At 47.3% G+C, this 13,498-nt stretch overlaps 1 protein-coding gene across 2 annotated transcripts in view; it reads right to left on the bottom strand.

Annotated features, from left to right (window-relative positions):
• Window positions 1-4,280: 4,280 nt before the first annotated feature.
• Window positions 4,281-13,498, bottom strand: part of lama5 (laminin, alpha 5) — a 45,025-nt gene continuing 35,807 nt past the window's right edge. For both annotated transcript variants that reach the window (XM_029834335.1, XM_029834336.1), the window contains exons 63-80: window positions 13,132-13,291; window positions 12,260-12,393; window positions 12,007-12,172; window positions 11,792-11,926; window positions 10,009-10,160; window positions 9,798-9,930; window positions 8,811-8,954; window positions 8,598-8,728; window positions 8,356-8,526; window positions 7,371-7,503; window positions 7,098-7,243; window positions 6,644-6,836; window positions 5,924-6,061; window positions 5,689-5,848; window positions 5,486-5,616; window positions 5,276-5,369; window positions 5,082-5,201; window positions 4,281-4,934 (exon numbers count right to left, since the gene is read on the bottom strand). In XM_029834335.1, coding sequence (XP_029690195.1) covers window positions 4,786-4,934; window positions 5,082-5,201; window positions 5,276-5,369; window positions 5,486-5,616; window positions 5,689-5,848; window positions 5,924-6,061; window positions 6,644-6,836; window positions 7,098-7,243; window positions 7,371-7,503; window positions 8,356-8,526; window positions 8,598-8,728; window positions 8,811-8,954; window positions 9,798-9,930; window positions 10,009-10,160; window positions 11,792-11,926; window positions 12,007-12,172; window positions 12,260-12,393; window positions 13,132-13,291 — 2,590 coding nt within the window. In that variant the 3' untranslated portion in view covers window positions 4,281-4,785. The remainder of the gene's footprint in view (window positions 4,935-5,081; window positions 5,202-5,275; window positions 5,370-5,485; window positions 5,617-5,688; window positions 5,849-5,923; window positions 6,062-6,643; window positions 6,837-7,097; window positions 7,244-7,370; window positions 7,504-8,355; window positions 8,527-8,597; window positions 8,729-8,810; window positions 8,955-9,797; window positions 9,931-10,008; window positions 10,161-11,791; window positions 11,927-12,006; window positions 12,173-12,259; window positions 12,394-13,131; window positions 13,292-13,498) is intronic.

The raw sequence follows: 13,498 nt of genomic DNA, 5'->3' as shown, positions 1-13,498 counted from the left end.
TTTCTTACCTCGTCCTGATCACACGAACACTTGCACACTCCGGACTCTGTAGTGAAGCGGGAACCGTCTTCTTTTATAATCTGTGCATCCAATTCAGCGTCAAGTTCAGGACCCTCTGTGCTAACGGCTAGAGGACTGAACTGTCAATCTTTGGACGTTGGGGCGGGGCGATGCGAAGAAACCCGCCCACTTTGCACTCGTGATCTGTGTGTCAACAGACATAAACAGGAAGTCTTTTTTCCCCCTCATAATACTACAGTACTTGCACAGGGTCTTAATAGGAGCAAATATTGCATTATCTTTAGTAAGGCAACAATTTCCATGGATAAAATCTTCAAGATTTTTTTTTATGTGGGAAAAATAAATAAATGTGAATCAAACTACAGCCAGGCTACATTGAATAAAAACAGAACTGCTGGAGATATGGAATTAAAAACATAAAATGCTTGTGAAATTCAGGCAAATAGCATAAAAACAAATAGCTAAAATATAAAGGGCTAAATGTAAATGACTAAGAAAATAGCAATAGCATGCCTTATATTTAAATATTCTGAGCGACCTTCAGGTTCTCAGACTAGTCCACAAACGGGGACTAGGTCTGGAAAATATCTTGGTCCATGAGGGATCATATCGCGAAAGCAATTCTTAGGGAGAGTTTTTGCAGTTTGGATAAAGTTTCTCTTTCTGAGCCCCAGCATCCATAATTAAAACATTAGTCCCATGCTAGGAAGTTTTCTGCCATCCAGGATCTGATGTCTAAAATAAATTTAAGGTTTAATCCCTAGAGACGTGGAAAGTGGGGTGGACATGGTGGAGGGAGGGTGGAGGGCAGCTTAAGTGGAACTGCAGCAGGACAAATAATCTTCACAATTGGGTAAGCGCTGATGAATCGGGGAGCCAGCTTCCGACAGTCAACCTTCAGGGGAATGTCCCGAGTGTAAAGCCAGATGAGCTGTCCCTCACAATATGGTAGTCTTGGAGCGATACTGGTCAAGATTAGCAATTCATCCTGGCTGAGGCCTGTTGTAAGGCAGTTCATGCCCCCTCGGGGCCCAGTGGCACACTGACCTCCACCTCCTGAACTGGGACTAAGGTCCAAATTTTCATGTGGGATGGCAAACCGGTTCAGGTGAATCCTTGACAAGAAGGATTGGAGCATGGGCTTGGCAAAGGTAAGAGGACAAGAGAGGCTCCAACCCTAGAATCTTGTTAACCAATCCATGTGCAGGTTGTGATTCCTAGGAGATCTAGTACAACTGGGCCATGAGTGGGGTCAATGATGTGGAGCCAAACAAATTCATTATCATTGCCAGAAGTAAGCAGGGACACAAGGGCAGAGACATGGGTGACATCCGTCAGCTGCCTACCATTAAGGGATTGGCCACCGAGGCAGAGTGAAGAGGCTGAAGTGAGAGCTCCAATTAGCAGCTAAAGTGCCATCAATAAAACTCTTATCAGCCACAGAGTCATGAGTTGTTGTCGCTGACCCTCCTGGCTCCATCAAATCAAATCAAATGGAGAGGAGAGGAGAGGAGAGGAGAGGAGAGGAGAGGAGAGGAGAGGAGAGGAGAGGAAGAGGAGAGGAGAGGAGAGGAGAGGAGAGGAGAGGAGAGGAGAGGAGAGGAGAGGAGAGGAGAGGAGGAGGGAGAGGAGAGGAGACCATGACCCAGTGGGGTGACAGAGGCCTGTCCGGTGATCATGTTCCAGACCCCGGCAGCCTTGGCCTATAGCAGCACAGCTAAGATGTGACCCTAACGATTAGACGACCCCCTAAGTATGATAATTTGTCTGTCTATGATAGTAACTGGAACTACAGAATTAGTAACAATAAGCTTTTCAAAGAGGAAGGTTTCAAGTCTGATCTTAAAAGTAGCGATGGAGTCAGCCTCCCGTACCTGGACAAGGGAGCTGGTTCCATAGCAGGGGGGGCTGGTAGCTAAATGCTCGGCCCCCATTCTACTCCTAGAGACTCTGGGAACCACAAGTAGACCAGCATTCTGAGAGCAGAGCGGTCTATCTAGGCTGGTAAGGTGTCACTAGCTCCTCCAGGTAGGATGGAGCTAGGCCTCTGAGGACCTTGTAGGTCAAAAGAAGGGTTTTAAAAAATTATTCTAAATTTAACGGGCAGCCAATGAAGAGACGCCATTACAGGAGTTATGTGATCTCTTTTGTCAATACCTGTCAGAACTCTGGCTGCAGCATTTTGGATCAGCTGGAGGCTTCTTAAAGAGGAGTTTGGACACAATGATAATAAAGAATTACAATAGTCCAGCCTGGAAGTAACAAATGCATGGACTAACTTTTCAGCATCATGCCGCGTCAGCAGCTTCCTGATCTTTGTGATGTTTCTCAAGTGAAAAAAGGCACTTTGTGTGAGTTGAAGGAGAGATTTTGGTCAAAAGTTGGGGGTCACAATGTCTTGGCTTCAGGCTACTCATGCTGTCTGATGACCAAATGCTCGGTATGACCGATTTAAAAAGGTGCTTCATATCGCTACACAAGCTCTACATAAATGATCCCTGATCAGTGGGATTTCCCGATTATGACGTACTTCATGGATGTGCTTCCATTAAATATCGTGGAGCCACGTATTTGATTTGTTTGACTGGAAAAACAGCAAGTCGCTTCAGAGATCAGACTCTGGACAGCAAGAACATCAACATAATGGATTAACCTCGAGGAGAGGTGGGCAAGTCCAGTCCTTGAGGGTTGGATCAAGCCGGGTTTTGTGTCCTACCAGGCAGAAACTGCACCAAAGTGAATGAAACCCCAGGTGAAAGCATTGTCTACCTGTAGGACAGAAGGTCTGGCTTGAATCTCGCCCTTGTGGACTAGATTGGCCCACCCCTGATCTAGTGACTGTCAAGGTTCAATCGGAGCGCAAGGTGGGACCTGAGAATGCAGAGAGGAGGTGAAAAGTGTCGTAAAATGTCTATTTATAAAAGTGCAGGTGTGTCTCGGGTGTAAAGGGACGTGTGAAGCACTTGTCTGTGGGGGAACATGGTGACCTCGGGAGGAGAAACAAAGCAAATTTGAATTAGCTTTGGCAGCTTCAAATAGATTTCTACATACGTAAGTTACCACTGGCAAAGACAAAATGATCTGATGGGGGTGAAACAGTGTCAGCTGCGTAAAGGGTCGCCGAATAATCCCAGTCAGCTGCAGGTGTGCTGGGGCCACCAAGCCCCCAGACCGAGCTCCTCCCAGGCACATAACCTCCAAAACATTAGATTAAATTCAAGAGCTGGTGGCTGCTGAAATTAAAATTCTGTTTCAGCGTTATGGGCTGTTCTACATACGTCAGTTACAACCACGTAATTTGATTGGACAAGAGGCGTTCCATGAATGCTGACATAGACAGCAGCACTGGGACCTTTGGCAGATATTATCACTCTGCTGCACAGGTGTTAATGACTGATTAGCAGCAGTCAGTCTCCGTCCAGCTGTGGAGCCAAATAAATGATTCAACAAACAAATCAAAGCTCTTCTTGCTTCTTACTGTTACCTAATAAAACACACCTGTAGAACTTTTGTGGAAAAGCAACATCACACTCAGTGTTGTGCTGGTATTTAATAAAAAAGGAGAACTCGTTTGTGTGCTGCGGCCTCAGCTCTGCCCCGGATCACAGCCGCTAGCAGCTTTTCTCAACCTGTTGTTAGTTTGACATCGAAGATGTTTTGTCTAAATGAACGCGCAGTTCTTTACTTTAACCGGTTCTTCCTTCATAAGTTAGGGAGCTAGCTTGGTTGGAAGAGTCCGTTCCCCTTGAGTCCCACTTTTTAACATTTTGTTCTGAATCTGGAGCATGGTGGACAAAGAGCTTCTCTCATTCAACTTCTTTATTTTATTAAATCTAACATGTAATGTGTGTATATATAAATACCGAGTGTGGCATCCCCAGCTGAGGGCTTTCTGGGCCCACTTGGTCCAGAGGTGACACCCTAAAAACCCAGCCATCCATCTACTGTATGTTGACGCCTCTTTAGCTTAGAGTTCCTTCAGTGAGACTCCTCAGAGGTCAGAGATCTTAAGGACCTCCTGGTTCCAACGATCCAACCCATGCCTACCTGCTATAAACTGGTGTTACGTTCCAACCTGTCCTGCTCCAGAGTTCTGGTCAAGTCTGGATAAATGTTTTTTTATGTTTGCGGAGAAGAGCAGATGAATGAGGAGGCGTAAAGAAATGTCACTGTGGTGAAGAAGACTTTACTCTTTCTGTGAGTAAAGGCCAAGGCCAGGTCTTGGAAAAAGTCAGTGATGCTTCAGAATACGACAGGTGTGTTTTTGTGATAAACTTTATTTATAGGTGTGTTAATATGCGAGGGGGGGGGATGGGGTGACAGGAAGTAGCTTATTTTTCTGTGCCTTAAAAATGTAGAATTTACATCCATTCATGTTTGGTTCATTTTGAAGTTTCTGACCAGGTCCTGGTGTCCCAACCTCCTAAAATCAAGCTAAAGGAGCGTTATTGCCTTTTAGACTCCAAACAAATATTTGTTTCATTGATTTTATAGCATTTTTCGATTTTTATACATAAAATACATCACAAATAAAAGGTAACTTTATTAATATCCAAACTTCTGTATCACGATACTGTAATTTGATAGGACTTTTGCCACTGGTCACATTTTTGGAGACACTGACAACATGTCAGACTTCAGCGGGGAAACAAACCAAACAAGAAATCGTGTTTGACGATACAAAATAAATATGAGCCTATATTTAAATTAACTGGAGTGACCACATGCCCATCACCAAGAACCTGTAGCTGAGAATATGATTGTCTACATGTGGGGGCAGCCCTGCGTTCCCACGGCACCATGCACGCCCAACGGCTTGGATAACATGACCGGTCTGTGGTTGATGGTCACATGGCGAACACAGCCATGGAATGGTGGCAGGCTGGCGTGTAGACCGGCAGGGGGGATCCCATCTGGTGGACAGAGGTTCAACCATCAAAACAGTACAGGAGGCAGTTATCAGCAATCCAGATCCTTCCCAATCTGATGGAATCACCGTAGGAACTGAGCACCATCATCTCCATGGAGACGGAAGTGCCCCCCCACCAGGTGATACTCACTTGGAACTCCTCCCACATAGACGTTCTGTTTGGCCCCAGAGGAGCGGCTCTGTTTGGGCCCAACCCTGTGCTCACTGACAGTGTCCACCTGCAGCTGAAGGATGTTGTTCTTCTTCATCACTAACAGAAGACAGGATACCATCATCATCATCATATCATCATCATCATCACCACGGTAACAAACCAGAACATACCTCTGATCGTGTGCCAGTGACCATTGCAGAGAGCTTCATCAGGAGTAAAGGATGTTGAGAAATCACCTGTACCGCTGTTTACTGAGACAATCACCTGTTTACACACACACACACACACACGCGCGCGCACACACACGCACACACACACACATAGCTTGGTACTGGATTCAGTCTTTTTGTACCTCCTGTTCCTGAACAGGTTCTTCTTACCTCTCCATGACTCAGCACTAAACTCAGGTGTTGGTCAGGTGACATCCCAGCATGCAACAGTAGCCCGGAAGCTGCAACCGGCCGAACCTCCAGCTGGATTTCCAGGTCCCGACCCAGAACTAAAGACTGATCTGCAGACAAACAGAGCATTAGCCGCCGAGGCACACAGCTGAAAAACCACAGAAAAAGAGTGATGTCACCACCGATGATCATGTGACCCCCGAGGCCTGGGAAGTAGGCTCCTGGCAGCAAAGGACCCTGGAAACAAGGTACTGTTCCCTGGCTGTGGGTAGCCCTCTCCGCAGGTGCTTGGTTTAGAAGTAGGTCTCTAATGCAGCCGATGAACCCTCCAGAACCTGGAACCTGAAGGTCAAACCAGATCCGTTCATGTTTCACCTTTGACCTTCATGTTGATGCTGTCTGGTTAGTTTGTTTTACCTTCAATGCAAATGGAACTCCACCCACATAGAGGTTGCTGGTCAGTCCAGGTGGATCTCCAGCTGGGACCCTCTTGGACTGAGCATTGATCCCGTCCACGATCAGACTGATCTTCTCTCCTTCTCGTTTTATAAATACCTGGACACACACACACACACACACACACACACACACACACACATACACACTTCCACGTTAATGAGACTCAGTGCTCCAGGCAACAAACCAGCATCAGGTTCTGGTCCTGAACTAGTCAGGAATAGATCAGCTGATCACGTCACTAATCTGGATCTAGTTTGTCTTCATCAGATCAAATTTCATATTTCTTGGGGTTAATTGTCTTATCTATGCTGCTATAGGCCGAGACTGGGTGACCTCGGACCCCAGTGACCTGCTCAGTTTCTTCTTTACCCATCTGTCCACCAGGAGGAGGAGGCCCCAGATGGACCTGGTCCTTTACAAGGTTTCTGCCACTGTTGCTTGTTCAGGTGGAAGCAATTACATGAAACCAGCTGTCAAATTTGTTGATTTTGCTCTTCAGCAAATGCTCCGCTCATGCGTGAGTATATATAATAAATGAGAGGTCTAAAAAGCTGAATTCAACTGACTTGAACTGTTGTAAACCTAAGCCAGACCACGTGCACGAATCCTCACAACAGGAATATTGTTGCACCCCCACTATTGTGCCATGACACACTGGACCGCGGCGTGTGACCTCACCGTGTGCCAGTGGTCGTCATTATACTTCCTGCGGCTGCGCAGGCTGACCTTCCTCCTCCCTCCATCCAGTAGAAGCAACAGGTGGCCGTCTGAAAGGCCCAGTGACATCATGGCACCACTGCGCCCCCTGGTGGTAGCGTACAGCACCAGCCCATCAGACGAGTTGATCCTTAATTCCATGGAAATGTGAGACCTGCAGAAAAATAGGCGCAAAACTTGAAAGGTGACTTCCCGCTCCTTGCTAACAAGCTACTGGCTAACAAGCTACTGGCTAAACAAGCTTGTCAGTCGCTCCACCAGGACCACTTTTCCTGCTATGACTCACATTTTTATAAAACTAAAATGTGACACAAACATAAGTTAATGAGTCAACGTCAACATGTAACATCCGTTCACGACAACCTTTTTCACTTTCAAGTAAATGTGTGTTAAACTTGTTTTCACGGAAACTCACAATGGAGTGGGCGGGGCCTCGTAGCGTTCAAAACTGTTGGAGGAGCCGCTGAAGTGTGTCGCCCGAAGCTCCTGATGTGACGGCTCGCCATGACACGAGCCACGCGTGTTGCGACTCCGGACTGCCGACGCCTTCCTGTTCTTCCCCTGGCGAGTTAGAGGGAGACTGTTGACATGACAGTTGTCTCTGTACTGGTGTGTGTGAGTGTGTGAGCTGTTAGTGTGTTTTTGCTTGTTGCCGTGTGTATTTTGGTGTGCGTTCCACTGCAGAAACCTTGTGTTTATTGTTGTGTTTGGGTTGAGCGCTGATGATTTGCTGAGGTTTCTTGGCAGCAGGACAGTTCAGGGGAACATTAACATTTTCTTTTGCCTTCAGCAGGTTCAGAACCATCTGAGGGTTGGTTGTCCTGACAAAACAAAGCCCCAAAATAAACACAGAAGCACATCCATACGTCAACATGACAACATCGGAGACGCGCAAATGTCTTTAAGGGAGAGAAGTGAGCAAGGAGAGGAGGGAAGGAAGTGAAGAGAGGAGGGAAGGGAGTGAGGAGAGGAGTGAAGAGAGTGGGGAGAGTGGGGAGAGGAGTGAAGGGAGTGAGGAGAGGAGAAAATGGAGTGAGGAGAGGAGTGAAGGGAGTGAGGAGAGGAGTGAAGAGAGTGAGGAGAGGAGTGAAGAGAGTGAAGGGAACGAGAAGAGGAGTGAAGGGAGCGAGGAGAGGAGTGAAGAGAGTGGGGAGAGGAGTGAAGAGAGTGAGGAGAGGAGTGATGAGAGTAAAGGGAGCAAGGAGAGGGGTGAAGGGAGCGAGGAGAGGAGTGAAGAGAGTGAGGAGAGGAGTGAAGAGAGTAAGGAGAGGAGTGAAAAGAGTGAGGAGAGGAGTGAAGAGAGTGAAGGGAACGAGAAGAGGAGTGAAGGGAGCGAGGAGAGGAGTGAAGAGAGTGAGGAGAGGAGTGAAGAGAGTGAAGAGAGGAGTGAAGAGAGTGAAGGGAGTGAGAAGAGGAGTAAAGGGAGCGAGGAGAGGAGTGAAGAGAGTGAGGAGAGAAGTGAAGAGAGCAAGGAGAGGACTGAAGAGAGTGAGGAGAGGAGTGAAGAGAGCATGGAGACGAGAGAAGAGAGCAAGGAGATGAGTGAAGAGAGAAGGGAGAGGAGTGAAGACAGTGAGGAAAGGAGTAAAGAGAGAAAAAAAGAGGAGAGAATGACGAGAGGAGAGGAGAGGAGAGGAGAGGAGAGGAGAGGAGAGGAGAGGAGAAGGTCAGACCTCTTGATAAATACGTTGCTGATGCAACCAGTTAAGTTGGTGCCCAGATGGTCGGGCATCCCTCCTAAGAATGTGCTTCCTTCCAAGGATGCCGCTCCACCGCGCCCCCTACTGTCCAGTCTGATACCCTCTTTTGATTTCTCCAGCACGTCATCCATGTACAGACGCAACCTGGTGTTGAGGAACAGTCTCAAATTTCCATTTTAATCAGCACTTTTATCTGCTTAAATTTCCACGCGTACCCATTCAAGTTGTTGTAAATGGAGATATAGTGGCTGTTGTCATCATTGTAGGTCTTCTGCGTCTTAATCTCACTGTTACCAGCTCGAACCACAACGTGTCCATCATAGAGGAACACCTGACACACTCCGTCCTGCACGGACAGGAACACACTTCTGATGAAGCCCTGTTTTAACGGCAGCCAGGACTGAGAACAAACAGGAAAGTAGTCCAACCTGATCGTGGTGGTAGAACATGAGTCCATCCTTCTGCTCGGTTCTGAAGCTGAAGCTTGCATAGAAGTTGTTTCTGAGGGTAGGAACGTTGCTCACGGACAAATCCAGGTAGCTTTGACCAGAGAAATGAGCTTCTCGAGCCACCTGTAGCATCAAACAAAGAGGAACGTTCAGTGAAGGCTGGTATGTTGTCCTTCACTGAGATGTTCTCTCTGCTGATGAAACCAGGTGAAAGGATGACAAACACTGCACAAACACTGTGATAAAACACAATATAACCCTTCATGTCAGCTGATGTCACTTCCAGGAGAAAAATCTCCTCACTTTATTGCCTATTATCCTTGAAACCTCCAGTTTGAGCCTGACATAATCGGACTGTTTTGGTGTCTGTAGCTTTAAATGCAAATGAGCTGCTCCTTTCCACGCCCCCTCGAAGGCCGCACCCCCTACAGGAAGACGCTGCTTCTTTTAATTCATACCTTAAAAACCACCTGTTCAGACGTCACTGTTTCTCCTTTTACAACTCTTACATGGCTTAACTTTTTTTTCATTGTTTGTTGTTGTCTGTTCCCTACTAATCATTATTGTTGTCGTTATTAATATTATGTCAATTTCAGTGCAGAATATTGTTTACTGCTGAGAAAAACCTTTGTTTTTAAGTTGCTTCTTCTACACTCTTTAATGTTATGCCAGAAAAACGTACATTTTAAATTGTTCTGGCTTTAACAAGCTCATCCAATATATATCCACCATTGCTAAATGTTTGAAATTCATGTTTCAATTCAGGTGGGGAGTGTGACTGGTTGGGGGTATGCAGGGTAACCCAGCCTTTCACCTGGAGGCAGCTAGGATGGCTTCACCCACCCCATGAAGGAAAAAACATGGATGGACAGACAGAATCACCAAAACAAAACAAATGAGAATTTATGGAAGGGGGGGGCAAAGGAACCAGGAGAGAGCACGAAGAGCGTTTGAACATTTTCCTACCAGCAAGTCACTGTTACAACCAAAGCTGACACCCGAGCTGGTCATCCTCTTCAGGTCAATGTGAGAGTTCTGTGCCTTCACGTTCCTGAAACAGCCCTTCAGAGAGCCCTGCTTTGGAAAGAGCTTCTTCAGCCTGAAACAGAAACACACGTCCACTTGTTACTGTTACTGTGTGTGTGTTTGTGTGCCTGTGTGTGTGTGTGCTCCTTACTGAGCAGGCATTTTTTGTTGTGGTACTCCTCCCAGATAATAGCTCCCACTGAAGGAAGGGATGTTTTCAGTGAACTGATGGGTGTAGAGGCCGACGCGGTTGTTCCTCACCACAATACGGTTCGTGGAAGATCTCAGGATGATGATCTCAATCTAGAAAGCATTGAAATCATTCCATCACCTGATCATTCATCCCTGATCGGTCCGTCATTACATTTAAAGAACAAATGAACTAGTTTCGAGACTGCTGATCCCAGCCTATAACCCTGTGATCTGGAGGACAAGACCAACCACCACAATGGTCCATAAAAGTATGGACCGATGAGACATGTCCAGCATTACGGGTCTGCTTTGAGTGGACCAAAGGGGAAGTGGCCAAATGGGGCAGAAGTGGACGGATGTCTGTCATCGGTTCTACCCAGGTTCCATGCTAATCCTGTCAAAACCAAAACCCACAGCTGGGCAGCACAGAGAAGCCCCAACGCAAAGCCCACGATACTGCCTACAGGTCTGGTGAGAAGCTGGCTGACAGAAGGGCCTGGAAAGAGCTGGAAAAGAGCATTCCGTTGGCAAAATGCAGGTACAAATAAACAACAACTCAAACTATGTGGGGAGGCACCAGGATTTTGAACGGAGCTGGCAAGCTGCTTAGCCATGACTCTACTCTCCCCAACACCCTGAACACCTTTACTCGCTTTGATGCACCTGGGACCAGAGAGAATGTTAACCTTGAGCGGCTGGAAGACCAGTGGTCTCTGGCCCTGCGGCGACACCACGGTGCTCTTCCATGAAGAGAATCAACATCGTGGAAGCTGAAGGACCAGATCAGGGTCTGTTGGGTCTCACTCTGACGTGTGCAGACCAACAAACTAGAAGTCTTTCTGGACCTTTTCAACCTGCCTTTGCAGCTGTCCACCTTTAAACCTCCATTGTGGAACCTGTGCCTGGTACCTGGTCGAACAACAATCCTCCTTATTGTCATACCTTCGGTGAGCATGAAGACCTTCGGGAGGATTGTCCTAAAGCACATCAAGCATAAGTGGATCTCACGTTGGACAATGGTGAAACATGCTGGACTTTTCCTTCAGCGCCACAGACAGACGGATAGAGAGAGAGAGCCCCCTGTGTCCCGGTGCAACAGTGTGTCCAGCAACAGCACAGCACAGGTCAGAAAGAGCTAACCTTAACCTGAAAATGGCACAAGGGATTGTGGGAAATCCCCTTACACACCAGGACTCAATATGCAGGCCAAGTCTAGAGGAAAGCCACACCTGTCAATAGTGACACCCCCCCCAGGGAAATGGGCTGTTTGTACACACATACATCCATCCATCCATCCATCCATCCATCCATCCATCCATCCATCCATCCATCCATCCACAGTCAGAGCTGGATACAGGGCCCAGGAGTCCCCAATAACTCCAATGAGCCACACCTGCTGGATCCTACAACATGACAGCAGTTACACAACACTCAGAAGATGTGTGTGAGGGTCGTCTCTCTCTCTCTCACACACACACACACACACCCATGGAGAGTCCTGACCAGGGTAATCTGCCTTTCTGTACATTGGAGCTCCAGATCTGCATGAAAAGCAATCGTAGAGACCAACTTTGCAGTATCACACGTGTGAAAGGTTCACTGGCGGCTGAAGGCAGATTGTGTTGGTTGTGGTTGCTGGTTTTCAGTGCTGCTGTGGTCTGAACCTGTTTATCATCACCATCATGGGCTGTTTGAACGATGTTCACGAGTATCAGTGCACAGCATCTTGAAGGGAAACCTACAGTTTTTGGGTCAGCATCACTGATCCTCATGAATTCCGATGAATGATCTTTGGGTTCCAGTTCCACCAGGGTACCAGTAAAGTCATAGTAGACCTTGAGTCGGCCCTGAAGCACCGCCAGACACAGAAACTGATTCTGATGGAGGAAAACAACGAAAGGTCAAAGCTAAGCTCAGATCTTATGTCTCTGAGATGAACATTTCCACGATGCTTTACCCCATTGTGCAGAAGCAGCAGGATTCCATTGTGAGACAACAGTTTAACTTCCTGTTCAAAGCGCTGCATGCGAGCCGATTCCTCTCCGAAGCTGATTTGAGCGAAGCCGGTACCATCGAAATAGGCTGCGTCGTTGACCCAGGCCTGAGTCAGAGCAGGTTTGGACCTGGGTTTAATGACAGTTGGCCCGAGGTTATTTCCATTTTCAAAAGAAAACATTCTTCTTGCAGGGAGGACTCAAAGTGACACTGACCTTCCACAAGGTTTCTCCTCCGTGGTGTTCAAGGAGAAAATTCTTTCAAAGTTATACAAGCTGAGAACATCTTCATTCAGCGTTTCCAACTCAATACAGCCCTTAAAGTTTGGCAGTGTGAGCTGAGCTGGAGGCTGAAAGAGAACAAACATGGACATACTTTAACAGGAAGTGGTCATCATCAAAGGACAGCATTTCCTGTCGGACATGTCTTCAAGCACCCCCTCTCAGTCATTGACGTGTCTACAGCGTAATACAGCTATGCTCAGAATGGGACATTGGTGGAATTTGTTCCTTGTCCCAGTGTACATGCAACAAAGAAAGTTGGATAACTGAGGGGAACATGACGTAGGTGGCCGCTAGGTGGCGATGTGCATCATTTCAGCAGGTTAATACGGCCTCCTTTCTGGTTGACATTTGGCAAAGCCTAAACAACTGGAGTCAGGCAGCAGAGCTCTCTAACAACAGGAAGCTGGATTACGCTCCAGCTTTGTTCACCTCCTACCTAATGTACACTTTACTTGACGCTCGCTCTCCCCCTTGGTCATGTTGATTTCAAGATGTAAACAAGAACGCCGTATGCTAACACTGGCGTTCATGGGTGTTTTTGCTCCGGGGATCATACATGAGCGCATGTGTTGCCTAGTTCCCCTCTGATTAAGGGGTAACACATGAGCACTAACGCATTTACATGCATATCACTGTCCATCTATGGTTGGGTTGAGGCAATAATTGGATTATTGGAGTGTAAACGAGTAAACGTAGTGAACGTGAGAGGACTGTCAAGTACGGGCTGCTGAAGTGGCGTCTGTCAAACAGCAACCGTCAGCCTCTCAGTCGACGCGGGACCGATTAGGCCATTTTCAACTTACACTGAAGGTTTTCGGATATCCCCCGACGTAGAATACGGTGTCATCAGTCAGCAGGTTGAGGAGCCCCTGATCTCCGCCCGCCTCCACAGAGGCTTTAGTTACTCTTTCCTCCCCCTCAGTGGCCTCAGAAGACATGGACATTTGACCATACTGAAGGATCCTGGAACCCCACGCGCACACACACACACACACACACGCACACACACACACACAGCTCATTGACACAATTCAGGCTGATCCTTGTTTCTATTGAAATGTGACTGGCGCAGCCACTTATTCAGACATGAAACTGCCTTTCCTGTTTCACTACCAAAGAGGAGCAGAGGACATGCTACTGATGGACAAAGACATCAAACATGGCGGCTTG

This window comes from Takifugu rubripes, chromosome 3 (genome assembly GCF_901000725.2).
Source record: "Takifugu rubripes chromosome 3, fTakRub1.2, whole genome shotgun sequence".
Classification (NCBI taxonomy): Eukaryota; Metazoa; Chordata; class Actinopteri; order Tetraodontiformes; family Tetraodontidae; genus Takifugu; species Takifugu rubripes.
This window is presented reverse-complemented; position numbering and strand designations above follow the sequence as displayed.